General features: G+C 38.7%; 2 protein-coding genes across 2 annotated transcripts in view; both read left to right on the top strand.

The window, feature by feature from the left end:
- Positions 1-508: 508 nt before the first annotated feature.
- On the top strand, positions 509-19,656 carry cul3b (cullin 3b). Its single transcript, XM_042486825.1, has 16 exons — positions 509-769; positions 3,194-3,391; positions 8,420-8,533; positions 9,755-9,915; positions 10,290-10,404; positions 10,750-10,978; positions 11,302-11,447; positions 12,128-12,304; positions 12,631-12,801; positions 13,404-13,511; positions 14,155-14,279; positions 15,052-15,148; positions 15,736-15,870; positions 16,152-16,338; positions 16,710-16,855; positions 17,678-19,656. The coding sequence occupies exons 1-16, from the start codon at positions 707-709 to the stop codon at positions 17,807-17,809; spliced, it is 2,304 nt and encodes a 767-aa protein (XP_042342759.1). The 5' UTR covers positions 509-706; the 3' UTR covers positions 17,810-19,656.
- Positions 19,657-21,154: 1,498 nt separating this feature from the next.
- The window catches only part of LOC121943417 (protein FAM124B), a 49,105-nt gene continuing 42,829 nt past the window's right edge, over positions 21,155-27,430 (top strand). The window contains exons 1-6 of the mRNA XM_042486939.1: positions 21,155-21,314; positions 21,706-21,737; positions 24,043-24,258; positions 24,653-25,048; positions 25,221-25,417; positions 25,920-25,950. Of these exons, the coding sequence (XP_042342873.1) occupies positions 21,244-21,314; positions 21,706-21,737; positions 24,043-24,258; positions 24,653-25,048; positions 25,221-25,417; positions 25,920-25,950 (943 nt within the window). The 5' untranslated portion in view covers positions 21,155-21,243. The remainder of the gene's footprint in view (positions 21,315-21,705; positions 21,738-24,042; positions 24,259-24,652; positions 25,049-25,220; positions 25,418-25,919; positions 25,951-27,430) is intronic.

The following is a 27,430-nucleotide window of genomic DNA, read 5'->3' as shown; positions in this document are numbered from 1 at the left end:
CATGAGCCAGAAACTATGAAATGTGGTTATTTATGGTGGTCACTTTGGGAGGCTCAAGGAAAAACATTTGGAGCTTCAGGGGAGGGTCATGATGTAAAAAAATAAAGTTCCAGTTCAGTCCCTAAGTGGACTAAAATGGACACACTAAAGTAAACAAGTAAATCACAATCGATGTACAGCTGCTAAAGTCATTATAGACTACTTAGTATCTTTCCATTATTAATAAGCATTTTTTTTATCAGGCCTACACTGTGGGATTACTTAGGCCTACTTATAAAGTACGAAAATAATAGAATGAGTGCTTCATTGGAAAAGTGAAGAATTACAGTACAGAATAAACAATTATTTCATTAATCATCTAATATCAATAAATGAATACATCTAAAATAAAAACATATATGTGATGAGGTATATTATTCTAAGTACAGGTGAAACTAAAGTTAAGTAAATGTTCCAAAATTACTATTTTCTCGCGAGATTCGGAGAGCGTGAGCTCTGCGCAATGAGAACTGCAGGTAGTCCGCCATTGCTGTATGAAGAACTATCGGATTTGGCGTTTGGCTGTCAACAATAAACTTGCGGCGCCGGGACGCGGAGCTACGAGGTCGAGTGAAAGCTCGTCGGCTGCTCCATAAACCAGTAGTCACCCCCGTCCCTCCCTGAAGAATACTTTCATGTGAATACAGAGCCCACGGACGAGGCAATCATGTCCAATCTCAGCAAAGGCGGCACCAAGAAGGACACCAAAATGAGGATACGGGCCTTTCCTGTAAGTGCACACCGCAGTCGGTGCTCTGCCTGCCCGACAGGCGGTGACTCGATCACCGCGGTCTGGGTTGCTAGCTACATGCTAGCAGGCTAACCAGCTGAGCAGCAGACTTATCCGTAAACAAAGTGCAGCCGTCAAAGGGTCCAGTCGCACCCACTCTTGTCGGTTTGTTAGGTGGCTCCTCTGTCATTTTAACACCGCAGTGGAGAGTTTTATGAACCATTTCTTTTGTCTTTTACGTTTAACTGCCTCACAACTCCCCAAACGTTAGCGAGCAGATCCTTCGACATAGCCGATGCTAACGTTAGCCCTGACTCTTGACACTTGTTGTTTTGGATGCCTTTGGCTTTTTTTATCAATTGCACGACGTCTTTGTGTCTAATCTCTAAATCTGGCTGACATTTGTACACCGAAATACCAGCTACATTTCCAATTGTGTGCAAAAACAAGTAGCAACATTAGTTACTACAGCTGTAGGTAGATGCTAACGAAAAAAACCTCATATCACCAACGTTAGTTATGGGTTTGCATTAGTGGTTTCATCAGTGGTAGATTTAAGTGTGGTTTCTGGCGTTGTTTCAGTGTTAAAACTATGATTTGGGATGCCTGTCCTCGTCCACCTGGCACTCCCTTTGTCTGCAAGTCACTGATAGACCTCATTCATGAACTGACCTAATTTTGCTTAAATTGTAATTCATTCTGTCTTTGACAGGCTGAGTGGGACTGTTCTTCAACCAGATACTTGCTTTGTTTCTCCTCCATGAGTAATTGGGTTATTACAACTTGTGTGCAAGTGACAGTCTCCACGTAGCTAAGTTGTGTTAATACAGAGAGGACCTTCACACATGTTGAATATGGCTCAGTGACAGACTTGCTGGTGGAGCAACATCTTGACATGCATGTGTTTGGGCTTGTCTGCTGAGAGACAGCACACACTGTTCCTCCTCAATAGCTGAGGTACAGTTGAATTTTTTCTCCTTGGGCCAACATGCCTTTGGCCATTGAGATGTCCACAGGAACTTCTTAAGTTTAAGCATATGCACCACAGCTAAGAACTGTGCAGAACAACATGTTTTTCACCCACAGTCTGTAGTGGCTGGTAAATTAATAATCCTGCTCCTGCGTATCTAATTCATCCTCAACTATTAACGTTTAATCCCCCTTGAAAACTAGAAAATTAAAGTTACAGTACGTTTTAGTTTGCATAGTATTAAATACAGACTGTGCAGCCTCATGCTCCACATTGAAATGTTTGTGGTTAGCACATACAGCAAAATAGAGCCTCAGTTGAGTAATCTCACAGGCATGCACACATTTTATATACAAGTTATTGTTCCTTAAATAGTTTAAACTAACTGGCTTTTCTATATAATGAAAGGCCCTACTCATAGTGTACATATATTGGCATATACCCCCTTAATGTTGCATGTTCCTTATAGAGCTGATGCACCTAGATGGAGCAACTGAGGGTGTTGCCTCGATAAAGTTTCCTCTGGTTAAGGTTTCTTATCTTTTTTCAAGCATTCAGTCGGACATAGCAGGAACTGAACGTCTGACTAGTGTCGTCATGATACTGAGCTGTCAACTTAGAGTACCTTAAAAAATATTGTTATTTGGTGCCATTTTCAGTACCTCAAGGAAAATTTATATTGACATTTTAAAATTAGTATTAATTGATAAATAAAACAAGGCTATAATGTGACAAAACAACTTTATTTTCTGTGTTAGTAGCAGAGAACAGCAGTATGATTGTAGTAAACATTAGCAACAAGAGAGAGCAAGAAAGCGCAGGTGTGAGTTGTGTGTCAATCCTGCAGAAAAATGAGTATTGAAACTGTTGCAAATATTCAGTATTGGTATGTATCAATAAATCAATATTTATGACAACACCTCGTTTGACCTTAAGGCTTAATGAGATAGACAGCCCTAACCACTATCCCAGTTATGTATCTGACATCTATCTTAAATTACAGTTAGAGAAGAGTAAACAGGACGACGTAAATAATTCACCCAATTCAGAATGAACCAACCTTAGATGCCAACGTACCAGTGATATTAAAACATATCAGTATTTCAAAAGAAATTTAAAGGTGTCTTTTGGCCCACAACATATGTTTAATAAAAGTAATATCTCTTGTTCATGTAGTCAAGATGAGCTGATGTGAAAACAGTGGTCATTAGAGCTCTAAACTCTGATAACTGATGCGGACCAATCAGATAGACAATTTATTCTGCACACCAACCCCTGGCCCACATTTCCAATGCAGAATTTGAATCTGAGGACTAAACTGCACAGTGGTGGGAGTCTATCTGCATTGTGAGGTTTTATTTAAGGACAATATTCATCCTTGTTGCTGAGTTTTGGTGCAAATACTCATAGGTGGTATTCATCTAATTAAACCCATTACTGGTTCCCTTTTGCAGATGACGATGGATGAGAAGTACGTCAACAATATCTGGGACCTTCTGAAGAATGCCATCCAGGAGATTCAGAGAAAGAACAACAGCGGCCTGAGCTTTGAGGAACTGTACAGGAACGCCTACACAATGGTGCTCCATAAACATGGAGAGAAGCTGTACACGGGCCTGCGGGAGGTCGTCACAGAACACCTTATCAACAAAGTAAGACTAACACAGATTGGAAACGTTTGGAAAACATTAGGTGTGTGAATATTCTATATTTTGTGAATGCACAGAAAAGGTAATTAGTCTAGTTGTAAACACATTGATAATTAATTAAACTCCCGTAAATCACTGTATCATCAGCAAGCAAGTGTGCTTCTTCCCTCTATTAAAGTAAATTATAACACACAGAGGTGCACCTCTTCATCTTGGATAATTTGCCAGACACTTGAAGTGAAGTGGTGACACACTGCTTGCAGAATTATTAAAACATACTTTATGCTCCTATTTTTGTTTGAGTTACAGTGTATTTGACAGCTTTTTCAGTGTGTAATAGATAATTATTAGTTCATATTTGTCTTTAATATGAAATATTCTTGAGAAAATCTAAGACTAGATCTCCATTTAAATGCTGGAGTGATAGTTGACAGTAACAATTTGAGGTTCCAAGAAAATTGACATGTGCATATCTACTACAGTAATAAAGTAAAATTGTGATCCGTTTTGATTGAATTGCGGAGCTGACTGACTCTTTTCCGCAGCCTACTTTGTGATGTCACAGGCTTCATATTAAGATCCATGTTACTGCTTACCCTAAGAGTCGTCTTTATGAAAAAAAGGTAATGTCAGAAAACATAAGCAGTTTTCATTCATGAGCAGCCTTGTATGGGTGAGTGAGTATTAAATTAAGTTAGAAAGCTTGGGAATATAATTTCAGAGGGTTTTACTCTTTTCTTGTGTAACAAGAGATTTGTAAAACTCTTTAAGGATCACTCAGACCTCCTTTTGACAGATTCCCAATTTCTGTGTCTGGCTCAAAAGTGCCCAGGTTTGTGGATAGAGTCCTTGAGTTGTAATCTTGTTTTGGATTTTCAGCTGCACACGACTGCTCATCTGTCTGCTGTGCAGCGGTATTTCTCTGAATTGCGCCTTGACGGAGCACAATTTTCATAAGCTGGACATTTGGTTAAACTATTTTCCTGAAGAAATCCATTGTAAGTGAAGTGGTAGACTTGTCAAATGTCAGTGAATTGGAGTATTTTGAGCAGTTTGTTTAAAAAAGGAGCAGCAATCCAATGCTGGTCCTGTAACTATGAGATTACTTTGTTTTCAAATTCCTTTCATTCTAAGCTAGAGAGCCCATAACTGAATGTTTTTCCCAAGCTGTCACTTGTTTTTTTGTTGCATATAATTATTAACAGATAAAGCTCAGCCATGATATCTGCAGTGGATGCTTCTGTGCCGCTTACAGCGTTCAGATACCCAATGAGCAATATTTCAGTAGCCTGCTGTTGAATAGCAGCCAGATGGTTTTACAGCTCAATTAAATGTACATTCTCAACTTGGCAGGTTTAGTAAATTAGCAGTCAGGGAATGTCAACAAGCGGCAGTTCAAAGACGAGAGAGCCGACACCTGATGTGTTTTTATTATCTAATAATTATCCAGATATCACTTTCAAAGAAATACAGTGTTAATAGTTTGCCTACAGCCTAAAAATCTACAAACTTATCACCAACACTTCAACCAGACTTGAGCATTACAAACAACTCAAGGATTATGATTTTCTTTTGCTTCTCAACAGTTAGACCTTTAAGATACATTTTACACTAGATTTGTATTATTGCTCTTGTATGACAGTCAGTCTACTTGTCAGTTTGGTGAAATAGATTATCTTAGACCTAATTATTCCTGGCATCATAATTACTGACAGAAGGATTTTGAGATATTTCTTTGAATGATTACAGTGTTTGAGTGTACACTCTCAGCTCAATTCGCAGCTGAGCACTGACCAGGTGGCCAGGACAGCAGGTGATTTTTGAAGCCAACAAAAAAGACGTGACAGATACAATTTCTATAATTTAATCTGGGCTGAAGAAAAGCTTAAAATCTTGCCCACCTTATTGCATGTCCTTTCATCCACAGCCAAACTTTTCACTAAAACAATACCAGAGATACAGTTGGTAACTTTATGAAAATAATGTTTTGTTATATTTGCTGAAACCGTCATTTATTCTGAAAAAAGTTCATGAGACAAATTATTTGTGGCAATATTTTTCTGTCCTCTTAGGGCTGAGCAATATATTGATATTATATTGAAAGTGGACTAGATATCGTCTTAAGACTTTGGATATTGTAATTTTTTTTCTGGTTTTAAAGGCTGCATTACTGTAAAAATGGAAGATTATTTATATTATAACAAATTATTTGTTGCCTTTACACACTTAATCATATTGTCCACATTACTGAAGATTATTTATCAAAAATCTCATACCATTAATATTTTGTGAAAGCACTAATATACAACTCTACAGTATCAATGCAACATCAATATCCAGGTATTAGGTCAAAAATACTGTATTTGATTCTCTCCATATCGCTCAGCCCTACCTCCCCTTCCTCCTACTGCTCTTAATGACGTTTCCTGGAATCTACCACAGCTGACTGAAAACAAATACGAATCAAGATTCTGTTATTGCATTACCTATTTCTTGTTTCAGATGTCTTTTTATTTAAGTGTACTGTCGAGCTGTAAAATGACAGCGTTTGCTCTGGCTAGTGGGTGGTTCTTTGTTTAGGCTCAACTGTATCCAACATGACATCAAAGTCACAAACTTTCTCAATTTCATGGCCAAGCACCAGCAGAGAGCTCCCTGGGTAGTTCCCATCGACATAGTAGGCATGGACCGCTCGGTCGAGATTTACGCAAGTAGTGACACTGGGAGCAGTGAATGCGACTGCTAATGGGTGGGTCATGTCAGCCTCATCGTCAAACATTGGAATTTGTCCAGGTGTGTAGGGCCAAAAAACAGTCCAGTCACTGTACTTTTGTATCTGTTGACAATGTGATAGTAGTTCCAGCTTCAGCTGCCAAGAAACAGTTTGACTGCAGCTCGCAAGCAGTGATTGTCATGATTGAGAGCTGTGCTAGAGACTCCTTGGCTCTTATCAGCTGTTTAAGTTCAAACGCAGTAAGGACAGTGGAAGTGCTACAAGGCAGAGTGTAAGCAGAGGAGTATGATTATCTGTATTATTTATTACTGTGTGAATATGGAGACAGTTTCAGCAAATATGACAAAACGTTATTTTCACAAACCAACTACAGCTTTGAGTCGTTCAGGGTTAATTTGACTTCCTCTGTTTCCCCTGTGACTCCAAAAAGCATGGCAACCACTGTATACATAGTCTTCTCGCTCGATAATACCTAATATTTAGCTTCCAGTGGATGAATTGACATTCATTTTTCAACCTCAGTTATTTACAGTGAGTGGTCTAATCTAATTTAAATCAGGCGAGAATCATTCTGTCTGAAAAGAATATTTATTTACATTTGCTCATAAGTATGAGAAAAGTCATTGTCTTTTGTCAATTAGACCTCATTGTCATATATTTAGGAAGAGGAAGAACAACAGAACAGGGGACCCTCGGGGAACTAGAAGCTGGTGGTCGTCGTGGTGTTGGTGAGGTGAAGAGGGTGCTGAGATCTGGATCTGAAGAGTAGGCTTTTAATTGCTCGTCCTGGGCTCTGGATATGTGACTAGAGGTGAATATGGTGGAGGAGGGTGCGATGATTCCTCCTAAAATGACAGCTGATGGCAGCAGAGAGGAGAATAGATTTAAAGTTTACAGTATCATCATGATAGGCTGATAGAAATCATGGCAAGATTTGATTGGTTAACTAGAAGAGCAAATGCCCTTGATCAGTGTAATGTTTATATATGGCATTCATTAAACAGTACTTTGATACATATACATTACTGCAGTATTGTTATATGATGTTGTTGATATGTTGGACCAGTGGCATTAGAAATTGTCAAAACAGATTCAGAGCAGCTTCATCTTATAGAAAGTAGACTTATTAGTTGAAATTAAAAGTTTTCCTTGATCCTGCAACATCTTTAGAGTTGAAGGGCACTTTGCTGCTGATGGCATCATACAATTCCTGCAGTGCGTTTTTTGAATTTGCATTAGTGTCTTTTGTGATTTCGGATCAGAGCAAGGTCTGCCCATCCCATGCAATAGCTCGATTTGGAATGTTAGGGGTTAACCATGTCTCCATCAAGATGTGCGCAGAGCAGTCTCTGATCTCATTGCAGAGTGAGCCTGAATCGCATCTCATCCACTTTATTCTCCTGTGACCGGACATTAGCCAGAAGAAGGCTTGGTAGAGGAATAACTTGTGGTCCAAATCGGGTCAGCCTTGCCCTGATGCCGCCTCTCCTCCCTCTTTTCGTCCAGCACTTTCGGTTGAGTTTCTCCCCTCTGGTCTGACTGGCCACTCAGCATATGCTGTTGGTGGGGATCCTCTCACAGTCTGTTGCTTTCAGTCCAAAACCCACACAGCTCTTCCCAGTGTTGATATGTGCTTCTCTATCATAGAAAGTCGTGCTTCAGCAGAAGGGGCCATGAAGTCAAAAAAAAAAAAATATAGAAAAATATGGCAAAAAAGAAGCAAGGATTTGAGGAGCTACTGGCTGCTGCATCTACATGCGCTGCTGTCGTCATAGCAAAAAAAAAAATCAGCACCAAACAAAATAGTTACCTCATCATTACTTTTATAAGTAAGCCATGAGTGTGCACAATGAGTCTTTGATTTAACATCTTCAACATTTGATCTGTCTGTGAGTAAGAAGACATTAGTGAGTCTGTGAGGGTCGATCTTTTGTATTAGTAAGAGCAGAGGTGATAATTCATCTCTGTCCAGAAAGAGAAAAAGAGGGAGGTCGGTGTGCCCTTAAGAACCTTACTCTACAGAGACGTTTACAATGCTGAGTCACACTGCAGTGTGACTATTATCAAGCTGTTGTATGCCTGACTAGTAGAGAGAGAGTATTAAAGAAACAGCAAAGTAGAGTCACATTGAAAGACTGCATGAACGAGAAATCACAAAAGTATGTGTCAGCTTGATGCAGGAGCATTTTTTCTCTTCAGCAAAGTGTTATCACATTTTTTGTCCTTGGTCAGGCACTTTTTTGTCATCAGAACTTGGTGTAGTATGCTCACCTCATATCTGTTTGTCACCCCCAAAGGTACGAGAAGATGTCCTCAACTCCTTAAACAATAACTTCCTTCAAACCCTAAATCAGGCCTGGAATGACCATCAAACAGCCATGGTAATGATCAGAGACATCCTGATGTATATGGTGAGTAATTGATATTTTCCACGATTCTTATTGAACAAATTTACACACTTTTATATCAGCACAAATCAGTGAGATCCCAAAAAATTATAAAAGGTAATATTAAACTTGTGCTTCAGTGACACCTAAACTACTTCATATTCATGTGTTCTCTGACGAAAGAATGCCTTTTGTCACGATGGTGCAGCTTCAGGTGCACATATAGATATAAAGTAGTGAGGAAATGTATTGTCTGAGCCACAACAATAAAAAACACCTCAGTCATGCTATCAGCCTTAATTCTCTAAAGTAGTCTAAAAAACTCTAAAAGTCCTCTTGAAATGTAAGTTGAAATGTAAGAGCATCTTTACTGTGATGTATTTCCCAGTGAAAAGGAGCAATGTATAGTTACAAGAGGGATTTCAATTTGTATTTGATTGGAGTGCTTTAAAAGGGATGGGCTTAGAGTTTAGCACTATACAGAGCTAATAATTACAGCAAGGCTGCTGCTGAGCAGACTGCTGGCTCCACACACACCTTCCTCACCATTAGATCAGGAGGATGACGAAGAGGAGATGAATAAATTAGACCTTTGCCACATTGTTTTGGAAAACTTTGTTTTGGAAAACTTTTTGCCCTCTGATATTCAAAACCACATCTCATCATATCTCTCTCTATATTGCTCTGTAAGCTAGCTACAACCAACAAACAATAAAGTGTAGTCTTACGTCCTCCTGTAATAGGTGTGGCTAGATAGTCTGTCAAAGTCTCATTTGATTAGATAAACTTTTGTAAATGCCCCTGAATTCAGGAGGAATCATCAGACATTTGAAACCCTTTTTGACATATTTGTCACAAAACAAAAAGAAAAATGATCAAATACAGTTTTGGGAAATTAAAATGTATTTTTCATGTCATGGGGATTTTCATATATATAGATCATATATATGTGAAATATTATCTGAAGAAGATCCAGTCTGCTTTAGATAATAGCAATATTTCAGTTGTTAAGTCAAGACATAAGTTAAAAACATCAAAACTGAAGGCTAGCTCAGGAAGTAAAACTGAAATTAAATTAACCACTGTAACAGGATCGATTTTATATACGGTTTGACAACACTTACGCTCAGACCCACATTAAAGGATGACACAGAGACACATTTAAACACATACATAAAGGCTGTTTAGGGGAAGATGTTCATTGTTCAAGACATGAATTCTCATTTTTGTGTGTTTGTCTCATAGGATCGGGTGTACGTACAGCAGAACAACGTAGAGAATGTCTACAACCTGGGTCTTATCATCTTTAGGGACCAAGTGGTTCGTTATGGCTGCATCAGAGACCACCTCCGACAGACCCTGCTGGACATGATCGCACGCGAGAGGAAAGGGGAGGTGGTTGACAGGTAACCAAAGACTCACAGACAGAATTGATGGCATGACAGGTTTATTAGTTGCCAGCTGATCTTGAGAAGTTGTTTTTAATTTCAGTTGCATATTAATTGGGGTGAAAGTAGAATCCAATTCCTTCATATTTAGTAATTAAGGGAAAATGAGCTGTCAAGTACATCTTTCTGGGATGTTCATTAAAACCATTATAAAACTTTAAAAAAAAAAGATCCTAATGCACTTTTTGGTGGGATTGACTAATAAATGTTAGTTAGCAGCCACAGCAAGTGTTAAATAAGCAAATGTTTGTTCGTTTATTTGTTTTAATATTGCATTCGTTTTCTTTTTCATAACAATTGTGCCATCAACATTTGGTCTGCTTCTCCAACAGGGGGGCCATTAGAAATGCTTGCCAAATGTTAATGATCCTCGGCCTTGAAGGGAGATCTGTTTATGAAGAAGACTTTGAGGCGCCATTCTTAGAAATGTCTGCAGAATTTTTCCAGGTTTGTGAAAGAAAATCATCAATGCTGTTTTTGAGGCTCTTCTAAATCTTCTCGATATTGCCTGCTTTTACTTGGCTCTACTCCACTCATAAAACCCAGGCAAAACAAGTATGTTGGCATGGCTACTCATAAGCGAGGCCTTAATGCGACATTAGATTCAGAGGGATTGGTGGTCTCATTGGATATTCCAGGCCTGAAAAAGTCATGTTATATGTGAATAGTCATTACATTTTATTAGAAGTCCTTGAGATGTAATGGAAAAGTTTTGAAGATTTTCCATGAAAATATGTGGCAATACTGATTTTTGTCTCTTACTGCTTATATGTGTTTCTTGTTTTCACTAAGATGGAAAGCCAAAAGTTCCTTGCAGAAAACAGTGCCAGTGTGTACATTAAGAAGGTGGAAGCCAGAATCAATGAGGAAATTGAGCGGGTGATGCACTGCCTGGATAAATCTACAGAAGAGCCTATTGTCAAGGTGGTGGAGCGCGAGCTTATCTCCAAACACATGAAGACGATCGTCGAGATGGAGAACTCTGGTCTGGTCCACATGCTCAAAAATGGCAAGACAGATGGTAAGAGTGCTGCAGGCCTGCACCGTTTGTGTTTCATGTCTGTAGCAGTTGTAGCTGGTAATTCATTTAAACTTAATTTTGTAAGTTAAGTTTCATGCTTCACTCCAAGAAAAAATAAAAACCAAAAACTGGGGATGTAGTGCTGTAACTTTAATGATGCCTTCAGAAAATATTTTCACATCACTACGCTCAGAATGATTTTAGTTCACTCTGCAAAAATAAGCCTCCGTCTCAGCAGCTACACACTTTTTGTGAGTTGGTTGAAAAAGATTTCTAATATGTGTGCTTGTGTGTGTGTGTTTAATCGTGCATATCCATCACAGATTTGGCGTGCATGTACAAGCTGTTCAGCAGGGTTCCCAACGGGCTGAAGACCATGTGTGAGTGTATGAGCTCATACCTGCGGGAGCAAGGAAAGGCCCTTGTGTCGGAGGAGGGAGAGGGAAAGAACCCCGTAGACTACATACAAGTAAGACAATTAGACATTCAGAGACATAAGAGTGCAGGGATGTTATTGCTCAGTCTTGTGAATCTGCAGGATCAAGTGATAAAATTTTCAATTAATTTGCTGCTGCAGGAGTCAGAGGCACTTCTGATGGCTCACACGCTCTGTTGAAGCACACTTTAACCTTCTAGCTGCATATATTTTAGGTGAATGAGAGAGCTCTAACCTTGTTAGAGATCATGGAGTAATTTCCACAGACTCTGCACGCTTTAGCACACCATTGCGTGCCAAGCCTTGACCATATACTTCCACAGCCTCCCAGCAGAGGATAACTGTTCTGACCCCTTGCATTTGTGGCCACAAGCCATGATGATCTCTGCCCTCAACCACACTGTGTCATTGCACTGCACTGAATACCATGTGAGGTCATTCAGGCCACTAGAGAGAAAGGGCTTTTTTAAAAGTCTTGTTACGTTAATCTTCCAGTGCTTTAAGAACTTCAGTGTGACACAGTCTCTGTGGTTTGCAGTTTCACTCCTACGTTCCTGTTCTTACTCTCGTCTGACAGCAGCCTGACTCTTTGTTGATGAGGCCGCCTTTACTCTGCTGTAGCCACTGTTGGAGCTGTAATTGCTGTGTAAAGCTGCTGCCAATGCAAGCTGCTGCTGTATTATCCCCAATCATCCCTGTCTTCTTTCCTGCAGGGTTTGCTGGACCTGAAGTCACGCTTCGACCGCTTCCTCCTGGAGTCCTTCAATAATGACCGGCTCTTCAAACAAACTATTGCTGGCGACTTCGAGTACTTCCTTAACCTCAACTCCCGCTCGCCTGAGTATCTGTCACTCTTCATTGATGATAAACTGAAGAAAGGGGTAAAAGGGGTGAGCCATCTAATGGATATATACTCTTATTTTTAAGGCACAGCACAGATGGTACTGGCCTGCTTATTCAGGATTCGATAACACGCTGCAATGTAACCACTTAAATTTTATGCCAAACCACATATTAGCCAAACAAACAATGCTGTTATTGCCTGTATAAGTAGGGAATATCTGAATCATTTGTAATGTGTGACCTGTGGGACTGTTTTTGACCTGTGGGAGTTGCTTGCTGTGTATTTAAGGCAATAGTGAGTCAAGGGGGGTAGATTGACTCTGTTTATGACCATTCTATGTAACTACCATTATTTTGCTTTTTTTTTGTCTAGTTGACAGAGCAGGAGGTGGAGTCTATACTGGACAAGGCCATGGTGTTGTTCCGCTTCATGCAGGAGAAGGACGTGTTTGAGAGGTACTACAAGCAGCACCTGGCCCGCAGGCTGCTCACCAACAAGAGCGTCTCTGACGACTCTGAGAAGAACATGATCTCAAAGCTCAAGGTGAGCAGGAGTGTGATATAGACAAGATGGGTTTTTTGGAATAAAATACTGAGATTTTAGTAAATATTTTTTATTGAAAAAAACTGAATCACATAGATGAGGAGAACTGGTTATCCAGCTCCAAAGATTTTGAGAAATGTTCCTGTAACATGCATTGATGGGACTTGAATGTTTGCAAATGGAAAGAGAGATAGAGAGATGGAGGGAGAAACTCAGTGAATTATAGGAAGTCACCTGGCAGACAAAGCCTATATCAGCCTAACTAGGGGCTGGTTCAAGGCAAGCCTGAGTCCTACCTGTTCATTTTATCTAAGAGGAAAGTCTTAAATCTACTCTAAAATAAGGGGGCAATGCTATATGAAATCAGGAAACAGGCAACAAAGATTGTTTTCCTCCTGCCCATCCAATCCAAAAAAAGGCTCAACATTTTTCACATCGCTATGAACCTCTCTGTGAGTGAGTGAGCTTTATTTGTAGAGACAACTCGAGTGATTTTGTTTATGGGGGCAGGGGTATGCTGTATCAAATTGACAAAGATTTGAGTGTTGATTTCACTCAAATAGCTTTTGATTAACTAAATGTGATCCCTCTTCATTGCTCAGACCGAGTGCGGCTGTCAGTTCACTTCTAAACTGGAGGGCATGTTCCGGGATATGAGCATCTCCAACACCACCATGGATGAGTTTAGACAACATCTACAGACAACTGGGGTGAGGAGACGCTGCATGCCACAACTCATTCTGTCAAAAATAATGAGCCCATTTGCTATCTGTAATCAGTACATGGCTGCTTGACTGACTGAGCATTGCTGCGTTGCTCAGTTACATAAAAATAATTATGCGCCTAACTATCCATATCCTGGGAATACATGGTGCTAATTTCTGGATTGTGCGATGCTGTCACATGTCTTTTTGTCACCACAGCTTCTATCTCTGTATGTGATTTGTCATTGTAGTTTGCTGAGGCGTGTTAGAAATCAAATTAGTGAACTGTGGAATATACATTCATTATTTGCGCATGTGTTTGCTTGAGGCTGTAGCTTAGTGCTTCTATTTTTTTCTAATTCATCTAAATGATTTACTCCTGAAATAAAGACGTTTTGGTTTGTTTATATGCAACATGATCTGTTTCAGATAAACACCACATGGACCTAGTTTGTGTCAATGTCCTGTAGTTACTTTTAATCTTACTAAGTGCTGTATTTTTTGTTGTTTTAAGCTTTTAAGTTTTGAATTTTAAACCCTAATTGCACGGATAAAAATGAGTGTACAATAGCACTGAGATACAGGGTGTGATTGCATCAGTGAAGACCAAAACCTGATTGTGCTTTTTGTGTTTTTTTTCTAACTCAAGGTGTCACTTGGAGGGGTTGATCTCACTGTGAGAGTCCTGACCACAGGATACTGGCCAACACAATCAGCAACACCTAAGTGCAACATCCCGCCTTCACCGCGACATGCATTTGAAGTTTTCAGAAGGTTAGTCAGTTGTACATTTGAGCTGCGTTTCCACCAAACATTGTCGGTGTAGTACCCTTAAAATCGGTATGTAACCCATAAGGACATGTAACACAGCCCTTAATCTGTGTCTGGGATCTGCTTTTCCACCGCAGACAATACTCTTAAGTGTTGGCAGGGTTGTTACCGGATAGTAATACCTGCATCACTGCTCCGTCCATTTACATGGAACAGAATTGCACACTGAAAAAGAAAAGAGGTGTTTACAGTCTAGCTTCACCTTTTTCGTCACCTCAACAGAAGTGATGAGAAAACAGGACAGAATAGAGTTTTTGTGTTGGTACAATCCACCACTTTTGAAAATGAAAAAAACAAAAGTAACTGATTAACTGTTCTAACACGTACTGAGCTGAACTGAACTGAAGTGGACTTCTTGGATGAAATAAAGTCTAAGAGTTTATTTCTTATATGTGTGAATGGTTTCATAACAGCACTTTGTTTTCAGTTCAGGGGTTTCTGAAATGTGTGATGCAAAAAAAGAAGAGTATGAGTAAGCCACATTATGTTTTGTTACAATTGGAAGCTGCCCAGAGTAACAACTTTCTTAAGTTCCTGGACCTTTCATTTGAAATAAGCTTGTATTCATTGAAATGGAATAGGTTTATGCCAAGCTGTATTTTCATCGTCTTCTTCCAGGGCCTGTTGCAGAAAGTACTAACACTTTAGTTGGATTAAATGTGGTACATTGACTATACTTAGATGTTGACCTTGAATGACTCCTCTGTGCTTGTAGGTTTTATCTTGGTAAGCACAGCGGCAGACAACTCACACTGCAGCATCATATGGGATCTGCAGATCTAAACGCCACCTTCTACGGACCAATCAAAAAGGTACGTGCCACTATAAACACAGAACATCGGCACATTTCTAAAATACTGCGTTATGCCATCTAATAGTTTTAAAAATATTTTTTGTAATGGCACAGTTTATGTGATGCAATGATTCGCAAAAAAACTCAAATTTAAAGTGTCATGAATATACAATGGAAAATAAGGTGACTTGGTCTGCCATATATTTTCTTAAGTGAAGTTCCCAAATTTTCCAAAGTTTTGTTGCCAAAGTTAAAATGACAATGCTTTACAGAGAAATGTTTTTTTTTATCTTCATAGTGTTATTAATATTTTACTTTGAACTGTAATGTGCCTGAAAATACCTTGTAACACTGAAGTCAACACAAAGAGAAATGGACACAACTAAATATGATTCATAATTGTAAAAACAACTCAGTAATTTTGTTAAAAATGTCAAGCAATTGGCCAGTTAAGTGTGATTTTCTCGTTAAGATCATTTACAGTCTTTACACAACAAGGAAACCTACATTTTTTAGGCTTTCAATAAGAGAAAATCTGTTTTCCTGTGGAAGTGGATGCTGAATCATGCTCTTAGATTCTGATCTTTTGTCCGAACATGTCAAAAGGAGGATGGGTCAGAGGTTGGAGTGGGAGGGGCCCAGGTTACCGGCTCTAACACCAGGAAGCACATCCTGCAGGTCTCTACCTTCCAGATGACCATCCTCATGCTTTTTAACAACAGAGACAAGTCCATCTTTGAGGTACACATTTTAATACCTTACTGCCCTACAGTGTCACAGTATGTTATGTTATATATTTTTATTTATTGCAGCTTTATTTATTGCATTTTTCCCCCATGTCATTGTTTTCTCTTATTTCTTGTCTTTTAGGTCATTGTTGTTATGTATAGTTTTTTACCCTACTGCTCTGCGTACCTTACAAATTGTCCCTGGGGGACAAATAAAGTGTTTTTTAATTGAATTGAATTATGCCTTTGTTATTACTTTATTATGACCCTGAACTTGATCCTTCCACCCTGTAGGAGATCCAGCAGGAGACAGACATCCCAGAGAGGGAGCTGGTGCGAGCGCTGCAGTCTCTGGCCTGTGGAAAGCCCACTCAGAGAGTTCTCACCAAGGAGCCCAAGTCCAAGGAGATTGAGAATGGCCATGTGTTTACAGTCAATGACCAGTTTACCTCCAAACTTCACCGTGTCAAGATCCAGACAGGTACACAAAATCATGATGTTTTCTTAAAGACATACAGTAACGCTATGTCTTCTTTTGAATTTCTGATGTGTAGTTCAATATTTTCTGAAGCTTTAGAGCAGTTTGTGAAATTGCAGAACTGAACTGTAATGCAACCTGAAGACCAGGAAAGGTATTAGGTATTACAATATTTCAGTGTCATGTCATATTAAAATCTCATGATATTCTGCAAATGACTAAATGTATAAGCCACATGTACTGCACTGAATGTATCAAAACAGCTTTATATAGTACCTATCACCTCATCTCAGCCAAATTATTTAAAGCTCATGTTAACCTTAAGTCACACGACTTGTCTTTTGGATTTTTTTTTTCTGTTGTGCACCACCTAGTGGCTGCTAAACAAGGGGAATCAGACCCCGAGAGGAAGGAGACACGGCAGAAAGTGGACGACGACAGGAAGCATGAGATCGAAGCTGCCATCGTTCGCATCATGAAGTCCAGAAAGAAGATGCAGCACAATGTTCTAGTAGCAGAGGTCAGTCAGCTGAAATGCTTGTATTTTAGCATATTTCCCCTTTGCACATATCTTACCTTTGGTAAGTGAGGAACTTTAAATATGATTTACAAGAGCTGGTCCTCTGTAAGAATACAAGGGCAGGGGACTGACTGTCCCCAGCATGGGCATGAAAAGAAAAGATAAAAAAATGGTGCTTATCAAGGTAGTGTTGTCAAAAATATAGATTTATCAATACAAATGATTCTGAATATTTGAGAAAAACATTCAATAATCAGTAGTATCGATACTTTCGATATTTACCTTCTTCCCAAAAACGAGTTGACACACACACTGCTGCAGTGTCCCTTATAGCCCCGCCTCCTCTCACTCACTGACAGTGCTGTCTTCTCTTCTCTCTTCACTTTTCCTATTTACACCATTTGCATTTGACTTTTACGGCATAGTTTTGTTTATTATTTGCACTTTGTTGCATTTTGAATATCTGTATAAAAAGCTTTTGTATGTGTGCTCTACTGCAAGAATATAGTTTTCATTAAGGTAAAAGTTTTTGTTTTTGTTAATGTTTACTACAGTCATTCTGCTGTTTTCTGCTACTAACCAAGAAAAGGAAGTCGTCGTCATGTTGTAGCCTTGCTTTAATTATCTTGTGATAAAATATTCAAATTGTAATTATATATCGATATTTTTCAAGGTATTGTATTGAAATGAGCATTTCCAGAATTGTGACATCACTAGATGATGGTGATAAAATGAGAGTGATGATGATGATGATGATGATGATGATGATGGGACGAAATGTTAGATGTACTGATTTTGTTACTGTTTTTGGTGTTTCCACAGGTCACACAGCAGTTGCGAGCACGATTCCTCCCTAGTCCTGTAGTCATCAAGAAGCGCATAGAAGGACTCATTGAGAGGGAATATTTGGCACGAACACCGGAGGACCGTAAAGTGTACACTTATGTAGCATAAAACAGGTGAATTCAATGAAAGCTAACATCGAGGTGAGAGAAACTGAGAGCCTTGTTTTTTTGTGGACTGCTATGCGTTTGAATGAACTTGGAAGTGCTTTCATCATTGATTCTGGGAAACACTGGGAAGCTTAACTTTTCTTCCATAAAAATGTGTAAAAAGAAAAAATCATGCAAAAGATTGGGAAGTTTTCTAGCAATATTAGATTTCTTCTGATGAGAGAAATGAAAGCTGGGGATCTAGTTTTGTACAAAATCATGTTTCTTGTGGCCTTTGGAGAGAATTGGGCGAGCCTGTTTGCCAATTAACTGCGTGCTGTCGAGAACAAGCGTAAACATGTTAAAGCAAACACGCGGCTACATGGAGACCAAGAAAACATTCAAATTCACTCCCCTCTTTTAAATGTTGATGTCAATGTGTTATGTTTGTTTTTTGTGGCACATTGTTGGCTGTACAGGTTGACAGACACTCTTGGCCTTTTCCTTCCAGAGGATTTTAAATTCAAAGAAGAGGACAAAGTGTCAACTGGTACAGACCTGGTTTACAACAGCAGCAAAAGACATTTCGAGTACTGGAGAACACATGAAGAGTGCTTAATTTATGTTGCAAATATGTCTGTTGTTTTGTTTTTTTTTGAGGTTGTTTTAATGTCCAATATGAATCAAGTGCACCTCTCACATAGCTGAAATATTTAATGCCATTTTCAATATTTTGGCCAGGTCTGTACTGGTGGTTAGAGAGATCAAGAGCTGCAGCTTCACAGCATGCTTTTATCTAATGGATCAATCAGGGGAATAAGACACATAAAAGCTCCATAAATGGTGTTTGGTCTCTCATGACATATTTTTCACTTTAGGCCTGCTATATGATCGGCCAAAAAAAATGTATCCCCTCTCTTTGAATGGAAGGTTCCTTGTGGTGCAGCTTACAAAGATTTTTTTTTTTTTTTTTTCATTCTCGACTGCATTTTCAAACGGGTGGAACCAGTCTAGCACCATGTTCTAATGTGTACAAATTGTAAAATAATTATTGTACTCACTGCAAAGGTGGATTGTACAGGGCCTTGTTTTCATCATATTAAATGTAGAATAAAAAATGAAGGGATGGAGCTTTCTTTATGCCTCCGCACCAGTGATAGCCATGCCTGGAGGTATTATATTTTTGGGTTGTCCGTCCGTACATCCCATTCTCGTGAATGCTATATCTCAAGAATTGAAAAAAAAAAAAAATAATGAGTGAATTTCTTCAAACTTAGCACGAACGTCCACTTTGACCACAAAATCTAATCAGTTCATTCTTGAGTCTAAGGTCACTGTGATATCTTGAGCCGTAACTCAAGAATACATGCTAAAATTTTCACACAATTATCTTATAGGATATACTAACGAAGTTCTGACATTTTATATCCAAAGGGTCAAAAGTCACCTGTGACAACATAATGTGCATCAACACTTTTCTGGCCATTATTCGACGTCATAAGTCCAGAAACAGATGGAGAGACATTTGACAGATACTGTCTTGGTGACACTGGCTTTGGTTTCCTACCTTGAAACTGTGCTGGATGTATAGATATTCTGTGCTGCCAGAGGGAGGATGTGTGTGAAGCCTCCATGTTTTCACTGAGATAGATATAAACTGTAACTGAGTGGTGCGCAGAGGCCATAATACCATGTGGTGGTAATTCTAGTTTTTACATCTTTCATGTGAAGGCCTTGGCAAATGTCAGAAGTACTTGCCTCTAACCATAATTAAAGCTTAGCTTAGAGCTCACAAGCAGAACTTTGTAGTCCTCTGAAGTACATTGTTTACTACAGTATTTTAAGTGCACCGTTTTCTTTTTTTTCTTTTCAGGAACACAAACTTATTTAAAATGTGTCTTTGTTTAAACTGTTTTAGAAAGGTGTGCTGAGTAGTAAACTTGGAGGCTGCAGTTTGTGTTATTGTTGTGTTGTGTTACATTGAGATGCTATTTACAATTTTTTACCACAAACTACAGCTCTCAAGATAACCATTAAGTTGAATCAACACATTTTAAAACAGATAAAACAAAAACTAAACACTGTAACCATTGTGCAAAATGGACCCCCAATGTGTTCAATATTTAATCTAAAACCAAGACATTACAACATAATCATATAGACAAATGAGTAATCCAAACATGCAACAGTTAAGTGATTTTAAGTCAACTTTTTTCTTTTCTTTTTTTTTTTTAAACCCAGCTCATTATGAAATGTCATTTCGCCCTGCTTCTTTTCACTTTATTTCAGGTCATCTTTATTTCATATCTGCTATGTAAATATAAAAAAAGATAAATAGCTAATTCCTGCCCACATAGACTTCATTGACAGACAAAGACCTCTGATTGAAAAGTCAAATATAACAAAATGGCATTTTCACTTGAAAACAGACTTAAGGAAAAAAAAGATGTTACTGTGAAAAGAAGCAGGATGAAATATTTCAAAGTAATGATCTGGATTCTAAACGTTTACAGGAGTATTTCACATCATACATACATTTTACATCTGTATTTTTCATGCAACTGTTTATTCCACACTGAAGGTCATCTCCTTGTTTGTTTGCTTTACTTCGTGGGTCTGATTTTATGTAACTTTCTCAGCATTATTTTTTTCTAACTTTTTTTATTTGTTAATTTTCAGGCAATTTTCTTCTCTAATTTCATGCTATTTTTTTATTAAGTCCTCTTAAATTGCTCATTGCCTTCTTTCCATGTTTTTGAAAGAAATCACTCCCATATGCTCAGGTTTCAAAGGGTTACTGTTACACTCTTGAGTGTCCATACATGAAGGTAGGGTGTATTGCAGGACTGCTGTATGAGACTACACTAACAGCATACATATAAACACTGAGTGCATGTCTTTCACAGGTCGTCAAAACGCGGTGAGCTCCAAAAGGGAGTTTAATGCTCTTAACAAGGTATTAACAAACAATGTCATTTATTTTCAGGGTTTTAGAGCCTCCCCTCCATACGTCCTTGCCACTTTTAAATCTGTCCAACCCGTCTGGACTGTCTCCTTTGTCTCCTCATATTGTTAGACACACGCCATCTGCTCCGTGTTATTATAGGCGGCTTTAGATTGAAAACAGCAACTTCTTCTGGTCCCTTTCGCCCAGACAGGAGCTTCCTAAACACAGTCCAGCGTGCATTTCCTCTAAACTTAACTGGGGACACCCTCCAGTTTTTGGGGTTTTTTTTTTTGTCTTGTAACATTTTCAGAGTCCATACTTTAACATAACGGAGTGTGGTAGCCTGGTGACGTCAGCGTCCCAGCAAGAGTCCCAGTTTTTTTGTGGGGCAGACTGTGGAGAGAAATCAAGCAGGATGGTTTTCACTCTCAGTCCGCATTGCTGCAAACAACGCTCAAACTTTCTGTGGATATGGCTCAACCAAATGTGAAAGGTGTAACTACCGGACAATGTTTCGAAGAGCAGCTGTGTTAAAGAGAGCCGAGGATGAAAACGTGGACTCCGGAGCTGAAACTGCCGAGTGAGTCCAATGTTTGTCTCAGCGTTAGCAGACGGGGCTAACGTTAGCTAGCCAACTTTTAGCCGTTGAAGCCACAATGGAAATTAATTTTGACCAAGACAGCAAAACGTGAAGAGGCGAGCATTACAAACCAGCTACTTAACCGTTGTTTTAATCATTTAGCGGTTAATTGTACGTGTTTGTAGCTGTTGTGCTCTTTGCGTTTTTTCCTCATAAATTGGCTTTTTCAGTTTATGTTGGCTAACAACAGATAATGTGTTGTCATGGTGACCAAAGGGGCACGTTTCCAGACCAACCACCACAAGATGGAGACAGATTTTTGTCTGTCCTCCAGTCAAAAAGTGTTTGTCAATGAATCACTCATGCGCCTTTTATTCTGTGTCTCATTCAGATCTGACAGCAGCAGGATGTCATCATCTGGCAGTAAGTATTCACTGAACAAACATGGTGGAGGGCACACACATTCATAAAACCTTTACTGGTGCTGGATTTTAAAAAAAATGAAGTGAATCTAAGGCAAGAGTCAGGCAATGTTTATTTTAATCTGTCTCTTGTGAATCACCTAATTTTATGAAAGTACAATTTAAAATTACAAGAGCGCATCTTTAACATCTGTATGAGTGAAGGGATACTCACTGAGGCAAGAATCAAACAAAAGGTCTGCACACTGTAATTTAATTATAATAATAATTATTATTATGATGATAATATTTTTTAACTGCAACGTTTAAATCTAAGATAGATCTTCGTCAGGCATTTTCAAATAAACACAAAACAGCAGGCAGTGTGAAGACACAAACACATTCACATTCATCTCTCAGGTGATTGTGAATTAGAGAATACATGGAAAAAGTATCTACACATTATCTTTAACAGACATGTTTTGGGAGATTAATGTCACTTTTTTCTCTTTTTTCTATATTTCTTTCTGCTTTTTCCCATGAATTTTTTTATATTGTAGTTTTATGATTAGTGTTTTTTTCATGATTTGTAGTATTTGATGTGTCGTATTCAGTATATCCTTGTGTAGTATTGCTTTTGTTGTTGTTGGCATCTCTTCATGGAGACCTGTTCTGTCCCCCATGTCCCAATGTCAGAGGGTGTCAGTAAGCTCTGCTCTGATTGGCCTAATCTGATTTTTTCAGTCAGATTAGGCCAGATCAATTAAATCTTAATGCCAACATTATGTGAAACTCCAAGACCAAGCTGATGTTACTATTATAATGTCATAAGAGTTTATTTTGTGTAGGTGTGGTCATATTGGTCTCCTGCTCAAGTAAAATGTCCCACTTTAAGCCCAGAAGAAGTTTGTGATATCACAGTGCTAATGTTTCTAATCACGAAACATTACAAAGAAAAACCCTGTAAACAGTCTTGGAGAGTGAGGCACTGGTTTTGTAGTCTAGTAGTGGTGATACAGGTGATGAGACACACTAGAGTAGTTTCATTACCAAACACAGTGCAGCAGTGTTTGTTTTGGCATTTAACTAAAAACTTTAAAAAGTGTTTTCTTGAGTTTGTCAGCTGTAATGTGACAAGCTATGTCATACTCCCCATTAATCATGATACTGGATCTCCTAACTTCAAAGTTCAAAGTTTTAGTTAAAAGCTATGCATAACAGGACGATAATACAACAATGATAACTTTATTTTCTTGGTTAGTAGCAGTGAGCAGCAGAATGACTGTTGTGAACATTAACAATAGGAGAGAGTAAGAAAGTGCAGCTGGTACTAGAATATCAATACTGCAAAAACTGAGTATTGAAATTAATAATATATTTAGAAATTATATGTATTGATAAATTGACATTATTATCAACTCAGCTTTCAATTTTATTGTCCCCTAAGGGAAATGTGCCTTCCAGCTGGGTAAAACAAAACACAGAATCAACAATCACACAGAGTCAGCCATAAGGAACAGTGACGTACATAAGTGCAAAAATACTTTAAAGGACACTGATAATAAAACCGTTCCTAAAACCATCGTCAGATGTCCACAGTGAAAAATGAAATGCTTCATAATGGATCATTTCTGAAATGTATTTGTATAATGGCTTTCATGATAAAGGCGTTTTTTATGCAGTTGGATCTGGCCTTTGGCAGTCTGAATCTCCGGCCAGAGGGTAGGAGCTCAAACTCAGCGTACAGAGGATGCTCAGGGCACTGAACGATGTCTTGAGCCATAGATGTTACTCTCTTATAAAAGGTTTGTCAATTGTAAAGAATCTTCATTATTTGCTACACACCCCAAACTGGTTGAGCTTCTGGAGGAAGTGTAGTCGCTGCTGTGGTTTTTTTACAAACTACATCTGTATTTTCACTGAAGGACAACTTACTGTTAATGACAACACCCAGGTACTTAAAACTTTGGATGCGCTCCACTGTCACCAATTTCAGTACTCTTAAAATTGGTGGATCTATCTTCCTTCTAAAATCTATACACTTATCTTTAGTTTTGGTAACAATCAGTTTTAAAAAGGAGCTGTCACATTGTTCCAGAAAATAATCCACCACTGGTCCAGGTGCTGTGCATTGACAACACTTCTCCCCATGACGAGGCAACTGACCTTTATGTTGGAGTTGGTGGTGTACCTAGGGACAATTGTTATCCTTTTTGTTAAAAATGTTGCATTGTCTGGTTTTAATAGTTGCTTGTTTGCACTTGTCCAAACTATTTTTGTACACTAATACACATTGTGTGTGTGTGTCTGTCTGTCTATAACCCCAGTTGAGCTCATGACCGGTCGGGTCAGGCAGCAGCGGCAGCAGCAGCAGCAGCTCCTGCTAATGAACTTGCATCTACTGGCCAACCCTGGAGACTCACTGCTGCTGCAGCACACCCTGGATCGCCTCCTCCGCTGGCTCTGCCCAAGCCTCCGCATCTTCCACGTGTCAGAGAGGGCCTCCCCATTCAGAAGTTACACCCGCCTCTGTCCTGTGGCAGGTAAGGATCGTTCTGCTGTAGTCTTAAATTTTTTATATGTTTGTGTTGTTATATATGTAGTATAGTTAAAGTATAGTTATATATATAGTCAGGTATTTAATTGGCAGGAATGAAAAAAAGTGCCCATAAAACCTCATAACACATGGTGTAGATTTTCTTTCTCTCCACAAATAGGAAAATAATAATTTCAATATGTGAGAACAAGATATGTTTATAGAAATTCAAACCATTTTGATGCCAAGAACCCCCTCAAATGTTGTGCTCTTAACTGAACACTACATTTACTTTGTGTATGGAGTTGAACATGCCATCCCACAGCAAGCTTTCCATGCTAGAACTGCATCTGTTTTTATTCAGTTGATTGAGTGTGCGTCTTTTTTCCATTTTTTTTCAGGCTATCCTTCTCTGGCCATCACCTTCTTCCTCCATGAGGCCTATGGAGAGGAGCGAATCCTCAAAGTGTTGGACTTCTTTCAGCGTCCGCCCTGGCAGTACCATCACACTGAGAGCTGCGGCAGCCGTACTGGGGGGATCCACATCACCTCCAGCAGCTACCCTGCCAATGCCATGCTGCGGCCCTACCTCCTGCCCAGCAGAGACTTCTACAGTTTGGGTGCAGGCATGCCTGTGTGGGGGGTTCGACCAGTGCACTGTGGAGGAGAAATACTACGCGTGACACTATATAGTGGATATGACAACTACGAGGATGCTGTGCGACTCTATGAGACAGTGTTGCAAAGACAGGCGGAGGAGCAGAAGACGGGCTTCTGCTGGTTCACTCTCCACTCAGGTACACCTTAAAAGTGTTGCCCTTATATTTTCATAGTGTTTCTTTTGAATGAATAAGAAATTTGATATTTTCATCTCAACATTTTCAGCTTTAAGGCAAAACTTTTTGATTATACTACGAGGGAAAACAAAAAGCAAGAAAAATAACACAAAATCACTTGTTTTCCTCACAGAGCCCGGGCTGTGCCTTCAGCTGGCTTTAAAACAGTTGTCACCAGGGGTTCGGGTGGAGCCATGCAGCTCTGCTGTGCTGCAGTTCAGTGTGGAAGAAATTGGCCAGCTCGTCCCTCTGTTGCCCAATCCCTGTACCCCCATTAGCACTACACGCTGGCAGACAGAAGACCTGGATGGCAACAAGGTTCTCTTCCAGGTAAGTGCGGCTTAAAGTACACTGTACAATGTGCCAAATGTGCACATGCTTCATGTTGCCTGACATTAAGGCTGTAAGTATAGACAAAGGGCCCTCCAACAGTTTGTCAAAATGGTGCCATATGCTTATATACACTTGTAAAGGCAAACCATCTCCATCATAGCTTCTTTTGTTTTTATACAGCCATTAGTAGCAATCTATAGCAAAATATGCTGTACAGCGTTCCCACAGTCATGAAATTTCTGGAAAAATGATGAAATTACAATTTTTTTTCCAGGCCTGGAAATGGTTTTGATTTAACAAAATGTGATACATTGTTTGGCTACTGTTTAAAATATCTCTTAAAAAACCCTAAACATGTATAATATTATGCAGAATAGATTGTATTACTGAATCTAGTGCTTCACTGTGTGTTTGTTATTAGATCTTAGTTTTTTTATCCCTCATAAAGTGGTGCAGCCTTGATGTTTTGCAAAGTACTGCCAGTCTGGTCTATTTGCAGATGCAGTTAGTTGGCAGCAGTAATGTAACTTGTAAGTAAAGATAGCAGCCTCTTGTCGTTTGCTTATCTGCAAATGGCTGGGAAGTGCATGTTTTTAAGCCTAATCATTGAAAACTACGACAGTAAAGTCAGTGAAATGGGGTAAAATATTATGAAAAAGTTATGGAAAAGTTCTGAAAATTCATTGGCAAAAATGTGTGGGAACGCTAGCTATGAAATACATGTTTGTTTTACATTGCATAAACTATGAATAAGCTATCAAAATTATCCAAATAAATGAACAATTTCTTAGTTTCTTAATTATTTTGTCATATATAGTATACAGTGATGATTTCTGGGTTAGTAATTGTCAAGTTTTTATTTGCTCAGTGATGAGACGATAAAAGTTTAATTTAAGCTCATTTTAACTATTTTGCATCGCCGCCTGAATGTTGTTGACGTGACTGTTCAGTTCCTGCTTTTTAATTGTATGTTTTAAATGCAGCTCAGTGACTGATGTTGTGTGTTTTGGAGGTCTTACAGTCACTATTTTTATGCACATGTTAGATATTTGTAAATGGAGGAAAGGCTGCTCCTTGATTCACGTAAGATTAAATCATGCAGTTTGTCATAAGTCAGTGTTATGCAACTCAACATTAAATGTAAACATATAGCAGTCTTGGAAGATTTACTCTATAATTATTTCAGCACAGAGTCTAAAGCACAGATCTTTATTCTGCTATAATGTTATTTGTAGAACAGGAAATTTTGAACATAATACTGTATGTATCCAACCAGGTTCCTCCAGCTTGCTTTGGAGGGAAAACAGCAGTTGTTTGTGAATTGAAGGAATGTTAATGTGCCGCCTTTCAGTTTTATATTTCATGTTATGTTTGACAAACCGATGATTATTTGACTTCAAATATATCACAGAGATGCTTTTCTTCCATTTCCAATTACCTCACAATAAACAAAGAGACAAAAAATGTAAAAAGACACTTCAGTTAATGTGGTGTATGCACAACATGCTTTTATTATGCAGTTCACACTTTGTAAGATGCCATTTTGGTAAGAGATGTCCAAACACTTCAAACTCCTTAGTGTAAATATAATTGAAATATATGTGTACAAAATTAGAGCATAAGTGATCTATACAACTCTTGGATAAGAGAAAGTATCACAAGATCAATGTGAGAATTTTATATTAGAAAGTTAATTTTGACTGAATTTGTAATTGTATTTAATGTGGACCAATTTAGGTGCATTGTTATTGCAGAGGATTTTAGATTAGATATTTTTGTCCATATACATTTATGTACCAAATGATGAAGAGTTGAGCAAGTTGGGAGGGAAACTCATTATATGAGCGGCCGCATTTCTTCCCTTGTGCTACAAATTTTATAGATTGGTGTCAGTGTCATATATTAGGTTGGTAGGTAAGTTTTTTGCATTATCACATATAAAACAAATTTGATGAGACATAGCTAAACAAAATTAAACAGGCTTAAAAAAAAAAAAAAAATATATATATA

The sequence above is a fragment of the Plectropomus leopardus genome, chromosome 5, assembly GCF_008729295.1.
Source record: "Plectropomus leopardus isolate mb chromosome 5, YSFRI_Pleo_2.0, whole genome shotgun sequence".
In the NCBI taxonomy this organism is placed as follows: Eukaryota; Metazoa; Chordata; class Actinopteri; order Perciformes; family Serranidae; genus Plectropomus; species Plectropomus leopardus.
The sequence above is the reverse complement of the archived record's forward strand: the minus strand, read 5'-3'. Positions and strand labels throughout refer to the sequence as shown.

Excerpts from the sequence above, each read along its gene's own strand:
- cul3b (XM_042486825.1), top strand. The coding sequence starts at position 707 with ATGTCCAATCTCAGCAAAGGCGGCACCAAGAAGGACACCAAAATGAGG. Across the intron at positions 9,916-10,289 it reads AAAGGGGAGGTGGTTGACAG|GGGGGCCATTAGAAATGCTT; the intron begins GTAACCAAAGAC and ends CTTCTCCAACAG. Across the intron at positions 11,448-12,127 it reads ACCCCGTAGACTACATACAA|GGTTTGCTGGACCTGAAGTC; the intron begins GTAAGACAATTA and ends TCTTTCCTGCAG.